At 30.0% G+C, this 8,034-nt stretch overlaps 1 protein-coding gene across 2 annotated transcripts; it reads left to right on the top strand.

Annotated features, from left to right (window-relative positions):
• The first annotated feature begins 2,489 nt into the window (after positions 1-2,489).
• LOC100163254 (chitooligosaccharidolytic beta-N-acetylglucosaminidase) lies at positions 2,490-7,083 on the top strand. 2 transcript variants are annotated; one of them, XM_001947142.5, is made up of 9 exons: positions 2,490-2,642; positions 3,267-3,374; positions 4,158-4,316; positions 4,426-4,676; positions 4,760-5,087; positions 5,681-6,008; positions 6,093-6,515; positions 6,580-6,704; positions 6,788-7,083. In XM_001947142.5, exons 2-9 carry the CDS (start codon positions 3,277-3,279, stop codon positions 6,891-6,893), a joined length of 1,818 nt encoding a protein of 605 aa, XP_001947177.2. In that variant the 5' UTR covers positions 2,490-2,642; positions 3,267-3,276; the 3' UTR covers positions 6,894-7,083. The 2 variants fall into 2 exon arrangements, with proteins under 2 accessions (XP_001947177.2, XP_029342981.1); XM_029487121.1 differs by lacking the exon at positions 3,267-3,374 and having other exon boundaries at positions 2,561-2,642.
• Positions 7,084-8,034: the final 951 nt, after the last annotated feature.

Below are 8,034 nucleotides of genomic sequence, written 5' to 3'. Positions count from 1 at the left end.
CTGATTAAGAATCAAAGTAATTTGTATATATTACTTATTTGCTTGTCAAAAATATACGAACAATAATTTTACTATTAATTATACTTGCACAAATAAATGGATTTTAAACTAATATTAGCTACTATTTATTATGATTTAAATTTCGTAAAACTCAAGTATTGGCTATTGTTCGTAAACAATCGAATTGATTAGTTATCGTTATCATTATTACATTATTCAATACGCCCTTATATACTTTTTAAAAATTTACCCCTATGACTTAAAATTAAGATTGTCATTGATCACCCGTCGACACGGGTTTTAGTGGTATATTGGTCTAATATCCACGTAATAAGTAGGAAATAAAATATAACAAAATATGCAGGTAGTTAATTTAAACATTACATACACCCATCACCTATTCTATACATGAATGTACCTTTTATTTTATTTTTTTTCATTTTTTAAACGACACATCGGAATTACCTCAGAATTACACTTATGTTTTTACACCTATAACCTATTTACCGATAACATTTTTGTCGGGAAAATGTTTCGGTAATAATCAAATCGTCTTTGAATCAGACTATTGAATAGACTATAATATACCTATTGAAACAGTGGCGTAGCCAGAATTTTTCTTTGAAGGTGTGGGGGTGGGGTGTGCTGATAAGCTGTTTTACACAGAGTTTATTTGACTTATTGGGTCTCCCATAAGTTTAGCACACTGCCGAGATTTTATTTTAGATCCAGTTCCTATATGGCTTTACAAATTTGTATTTGCAGTAACTTTCATAGATCATGGAAATAATTTTTTAACACACAACACCTCCCTCCCTTGCTGCGTCACTGTTGTGAATACTAATTATCAATACATAATAGGTAAATGTATTTATGTAAAATGTTAGAGTTTATAATAATGAATTAAATTATTGAATAGAGAATAATATGTAAAATGTTGTTTCTAGCGTAGGTATATTGGTATTATCTATATTAGGTAGTGTAATCATTGATTAATGATTATACATAGTATAGTATTATACTATGCATAATCAATGGTGTAATATATAAAATAACAAATTATTTTATTAGGTAGGTAGGTTATTTATTTTGATTACGTTTAGAGGTTAAATAGAAACTGACATAAACGCTTCACAAATAATTCATTATTGTTTACATAATAAATAATATACCTATACATCTGAGTACATAATTTACATTTACTTTTACACCCGATGAAGTAATCTATGTGTTTCATAACTTCTTATATCACTGATATTAATATGTAAATATTTAATTCGATTATAGAATATATAAATAGGCGGTAGCAGTGCCGTAAAGGACACAGTTTTTTTTTGGGGGGGAGCACTTAATTATTCCTCCAGTTTTTGCAATGTTAGAATACCTGCTTCACCTATTACTGTATGATCCCTTTGTTCTTAAAATGTTTACTACAATTTTTGCATATATCACTGCACAATATGTCAATATGTATTTTTTTAGCAACTGTACTATACATAAAGGTTTAATACAATATAAAGCAAGCAATGACTGACCTTACACAAATATTCGGATAGCTAATAGATAACAAACTAGATTATCATGGAGTTACGTAATATTATTAATGATATAACTTATGAGACTTTTTTGTACACTACATTACGAAAGTATGCCACAAATGGAAAAAGATTTATTTGATTTCGTGGATTTTGAGCCCCCTACTTCACTGATAGGTAAGTATTTATGTACCGTGTTTCTATGTAATACCCTCAAAGTCAAAATTAATTGTAAACTATAAGTTACTTAGTTACCTACGTAAATATTGAGTAGGTACTTAATTACTTTGGCATTCCTACTTAGTAGATAAAACAAATTTTGAATCTTATAACAATGGATCAATGGCTTAGAATGTATATGATTACGAACAGTTCTTTTAAATATATGCTAAAAATATGTTAAATAATAATAAAATGGTAACATTCCTCCCTATTTGTTATTTCTAAAACAGTGATCCGTAAGTGAACAGTTATCAACGTGCAATAATTTCTATAACTACAAACATTTTGTTTTGATTGATAAAGCAGAAAAAAATATTTCTCTACGTATTATTTGGTGCTATTGCTGATCTATATCTATATTCTATATTGACTTTAGCTGTATATTTACATTACATACAAACATAGTATCAACTATAAAAATTGTAATATAAATAAATCCATTATGTAATATACACTATGAGTTATTTTTTTCTATGCCCATAGTCCTATGATTCAGTGAATAGAATAGAAACCTACTGAATAAAAAAATAACAAAAGTTAGCTTACTAGTTACCATCATTATTCATCAATGGTGTAAAGTACCTACACCACAATACAACATCTCCAGACAGCAATCATTTGTAATGATAATAATATGATAATATTATTATCGTAACATTATATTAATAATATTATAATAAAACGGTTGTACAAAAAATTGGTGCCTGGGCCCCGGGGAGTACATGTAAAAGTGGGAGATAGATTGTTGTGGACGAATCGCCTTCCAGTGTATGATAATATACTGGTTTCAAACTGAAACCGTCTCACTTTAGATCATATACCTTGGTACTATGGACAGAAGAAGAAGTTGGTTAATATAGTTTATGGGAAAACGTCGCATTAAATGTAAGTAAAGAACTAAAATGTCTTAATTTATGTTGTTGTTATTTTTAATTTTTTTTCAGTATAACAATGACAATAAGTTAAACAAATTAAAAATATGATTAGGTAGATAATTTGTTGTTATTACTTTTTGATCATTTTTATTGGTTAATATATTATTCAATAAACTATAAAGTTAAATTCTACATTCCTCACTAAAAATTAGGTAGGTACCATTGTTTTTTTTTTTAAATAATTCTAATTAAAAGATGATACTCTCCAAAAAGAAGATATTCGCTGCCTATGTGACTACCTATAATATGCGTATTTATAATTTATACACATGAATAATGAGTTTCTTATATTATGTTGATTTTTGAGCTGTAAAACCATTTTTAATATTTTATTTTTACCCGTTAGTTTTATACAATAGGACTCTCAATATAGTACAACCACGCAATTATTTTTATAAGATATAAAATTAATATTTAAATTTTTAATTAAATAGCATTCTATAATTTTTACTATTTACAAATTTAAGTATTTGTCAAATTACAATATGCGTGTAATTGCATTTGTATAATTGCATGTGTCATTTATATCTACTGTTAGGTATTTATAATAAACGATTTTCGCATATTTAAATAGAATACAAAACATGGGAAGCTGGGCATATTATATTGCATGTGTACTACTTATATTTCACTTCTTTGCCACTAATGAAGCTACAGCCGAAGACAGTTTACCGTTTATCAGGTAATTTAAAACTTAAAATGTAAAATACCTAATAACAATATAATAGATTATTAGTAACAAAGGCAACAAATAGGTAGGTGGTTAGGTAGTGGCTACTAAACCTACCTTGGAATTCAATTGTCATGAAACGTTGAATGAGGATAATCATATTAATTACTTTGAATTTTGAAATTTATATTTATGGTCTAATACTTTAACGACACAATGAGAATATATTAATATAAATCACCATAGATGTAATAGAGTCATAAACATTCTCTTAACAAAATTAAGTAGGTACGTATTTATTGATTCAATCACTAATTTATGTTAAGTGATAAAATGTGGGTGTCTAAACATTATAATATCCGTACCTATCGTTAGACGATTATACCAACAACACATTTACATACTAATGATTAGAAATTATTTTTCATTCTGCTATTTACTTCAGCTATCGGACAATAACTATTGTTTTTAATTTGTGTAGGTAGGTAATGTAAAATCGCTGTTGGTGATGAAATCTGAAATTATGAAAAATGTATTGGTTTTAAACTTAATTGAGATACTTAACCATATTTTAAGCCCTGATCACATTTCTATTTTTTAAATAGTTGATAAATATTAGGTGTACCTATAGTCTTTACAAAAACATGCAAATCACTAATTATTACTAATTAATAATAACATAGTATAGCCGTACACAGAAATAATGTTTAACTATTTTTATACTGATATCATATTATATATACATAATAATTAATAATATATATTGTGTACCTATACATTTTTTTTTATTTAAAGCAAACTTTACAAATGCGTGAACAATAAGTGTATAATAAATGAATTTCAAGACGAAAGGAAGGAAATCAATGAAGTCAATGAATCATTAGACGTTTGTCGGTTAACCTGCGGGCAATATGGGTCACTTTGGCCGAGGCCGACTAAAATTACTAGTATAAAGTAAAAACAAATATCATATTATTACCTACTAAAACGAACAAAATAAGTAAATGTTATTAATTTAGTTATGTTTTGGTATGTTATTGCTTATTTAAATAACAATGTGTAGAGATCCAGTGATTAAATTTGGACTTGACAATGTTGTGTTTAACGTATCATCCGTTGCCGACGAATTAGGAAAACAATACATAGCTGAAGTATCTCAAGTTTTAATGTCATCGTTAAGGAAAATTTGTAAGCCACGATGTATTCCAAACGACAACAAGCTGACTGTATTCATAACCACAGCCACTCCTTTTACTAATATTAAGTTGTCAACAAACGAAAGTTATGAATTAAACATTTTCACCAATAATAATTGTAAGACGTATGACGTGTGTTATATAACTATTATAAATATTTCGGTTCTGATGATAACTCACACAATGCTAATTTTTTTCTAGTGACCCAAATAACGGCAAACATTACAGCACGGACCGTATACGGTGCTAGGAACGGATTGGAGACATTACGGCAGCTGATAACAACGTACGGCCGGCCTAAATTTGACGGCAAGACACTGGTGATAGCTGGAGAGGTACAAATAGTCGACGAGCCAGCGTACGCATATAGAGGATTCATGCTGGATACCTCGAGAAATTATTTCCCACTTTCGGCGATCAAACGGACAATCGACGCTATGGGTCATTCCAAACTCAATGTATTCCATTGGCACGCCACCGACTCTCATAGTTTTCCATTGGATTTGCCTAGTGCTCCACAAATGGCAAGGTGAGACGTGATCACAATTTACAACTATATTTATCGTCACTATACCGAATGAATGATGCATAATATAATATAATATATCATATACTGATGCTATAACTGTAAAGTTATGGTGAAATTGTATCGACACGTATCGTGATAGACCATAGACGCATCACATACCAACCTATATAAAATAGAGCTCGATCAATATGCCATACAATGGATATCATAATTAAACACCAAAAATATCGGTGCATACAATATAGTTGCCTCCCAAAATATACAAATTTCCTCTTAGCCTTCTCGTAAATAAAAAGGTTAATAATTAATATATTAACACCATAGGTAGTTGCCTCCGATCAACAGGTAGTTCATAATTATTATATAGATACGAGTTGCCTCTCAAGAATTTTTACACTAGTTGCCTTCCGTATAGAATTAAGTAGTGGCCATTACTCATTATAGCTGCAAAGTACAATAATTGAATAGGTACCTATAAAATATGTGAAATAAATTTAAATATAACAAAACTACAGTGATTATATTTATCCAGCTGAGTTCAAAAATCAATTTTATAAATCATGAAAAATAATGCCATTGCGTGTATAATATAGATATGGTGCATATAGTCCCGAAAAAATATACTCGTATGCAGAAATCAAAGATCTCCTGAGGTACGCATTAATTAGAGGTGTTAGAATTATTATGGAAATCGATTCACCAGCGCACGCAGGGTATGGATGGCAATGGGGAAAAGATTCCGGTTACGGAGACATGGTGACTTGTCTGGGTAACCACCCATGGCAGGATTATTGTGTACAGCCGCCGTGTGGACAACTTAACCCAATAAACAATCACACTTACACGTGGTTAGGAAAAATATACAAAGATTTGATCAACGTATTTCCCGAAGGAGAAGCATTTCACATGGGTGGCGATGAGGTAATTTATTTTATTTTTTACCAGTATCAAATTCCGTCGAAGAAAACATACATTTTAATTTTAATTTCGGCTTCTTACATATAGGTTGCCGTAAGATGTTGGAACACAACAGCCGAAATCGTCGATTGGATGCAGTTTAATAAACGAGGCCTAACTGAAAGCGCATATCTGGATCTATGGTCCGAGTTCCATAATAGAGCCTTAACTGTATACGACCACGAAGTAGGCAATTCAAATTCGGACATAATTGTTTGGTCTAGTGGATTGACTGATCCAAATATCATAGAGAAGCATCTCGACAAAAAACGTTATACTATTGAAGTTTGGGAAGGAAATACAGATGCTGTTAATTTAGCGAACTTAGGTTATAGAGTGATTGTGGCCGTAGAAGATGTCTATTACCTGGATCATGGATTGCGGCCTCCAACCACTTACCATTCGTGGAAGGTTATTTACAACAACAAAATGCCGATGACCAATAATCCCGATCTCATTTTAGGGGCAGAAGTAATATAGCCAATAATATTTAAAATATACAAACAGCAATGTATAAATTCCATTAATTTTGTAGACTAGTATGTTTTCCGAATTCGCTGATGATTTTAATTTGGATATTAAAGTTTGGCCAAGAGCTGCAGCTTTAGCTGAGAGATTATGGGCGGATCCGTCCACTAACGCTTTGGAAGCCGAGTACAGGTAACAAATAATTTATTATTACGTTACAACAATAAATAACAAATAATACGAAACTATAATAGAAAATATTTTTTACATTTTAGGCTACTGCAACACCGCGAACGACTTGTATCATTAGGAATCAGTCCGGATAGAATGACTCCAGAATGGTGTAATGATCGTGAAGGCGAATGTATTATTAGTTATTGATAATTAAAATTAGGTATTCACTAACTAATGACTATATAGAAGAAGTGCCTATCCAATTAATAAAATAGGATTATTGTTGTGGTATTTGGAATTTAAATCATATAATAGTTTCAAATATTTAATAATTATACGATATTATAGTGTATAATACAACATCTTAACTATACATCATACATTCTCGGCAATCAAATTGTAGTAGATCGTATTATTTTTTTTTTAATATCTGACAGTGCATTTCAGACAGCCAACAGATTGTGTTACCTACTCAAACTTAGTTGGTTAGGTTAGGTTAGGTTTACTTAACTTTATTGTTCATCTTAATATCGTATAGCAATAAATTCACAAAACAAATAAGAAATAAGTAATAACAGTAACTGAAAAGTACAGAGGCGTAACGTTTTATAATTGTAAATATTTTTCAATATTCCAACCTCAATTACAAGACAGATGACAGTACAACAAAGCTTATCAATACAATCACTAAATATTATAAAATAATATAAAACCCACAGTCTCAGTCTAAAAATAGATATTTTTCAGTCAATATATTTTATCAAACATAATCGTTATCTCTTATCTATTTTACTTGAAAACTTTTCGAGATTTAAAATATTCATTAAACTTAAGCCATAGAGTAAGACTCTATGACTTAAGCTAAGCCCCCCTACCCCCCCCCCCTAGTTGCGCCACTGATACCTATTGCATATACTATATTACACAGCAATTATTATAAAACGCTATAGACTTATTAGAACAGTGTGATGTACAATGTACTGATGTGTGAATAATATGTTCGTCGTATATATAGCTTAAAATGAGGCTAAATATGTTGGTACAATCGGGAAGTCGACATTCTAAGTTCTCACTAGTTTTAAAAAGTGTAGGGAAAAACAAAAAAAAAATTGAGGAAAACGGGAATCGGGTTTTGACAAAATCAATATTGGTTTTTGGTGTAGCATTAAATAATTACGGTAGAAACTGCAATTTTCACTGAATGTTTATATTATAGCATTTTCTAAACACCATACATTTTTTTAAAAGTATTTTGACTCATATTGATCGATTTTTATCAGTTTTTTTTAATTAACGACGATAAAAATCTGTTGAGTTATTTTAGAATTTTTTGGACAAAATTATATGA

This window comes from Acyrthosiphon pisum, chromosome A1, assembly GCF_005508785.2.
Source record: "Acyrthosiphon pisum isolate AL4f chromosome A1, pea_aphid_22Mar2018_4r6ur, whole genome shotgun sequence".
Taxonomy (NCBI): domain Eukaryota; kingdom Metazoa; phylum Arthropoda; class Insecta; order Hemiptera; family Aphididae; genus Acyrthosiphon; species Acyrthosiphon pisum.
This window is presented reverse-complemented; position numbering and strand designations above follow the sequence as displayed.

Coding starts and splice junctions, on each gene's coding strand:
- LOC100163254 (XM_001947142.5), top strand. CDS start 3,277: ATGGGAAGCTGGGCATATTATATTGCATGTGTACTACTTATATTTCAC. Junction 3,375..4,157: donor GACAGTTTACCGTTTATCAG/GTAATTTAAAAC, acceptor TTTTATTTAAAG/CAAACTTTACAAATGCGTGA. Junction 4,677..4,759: donor CATTTTCACCAATAATAATT/GTAAGACGTATG, acceptor ATTTTTTTCTAG/TGACCCAAATAACGGCAAAC.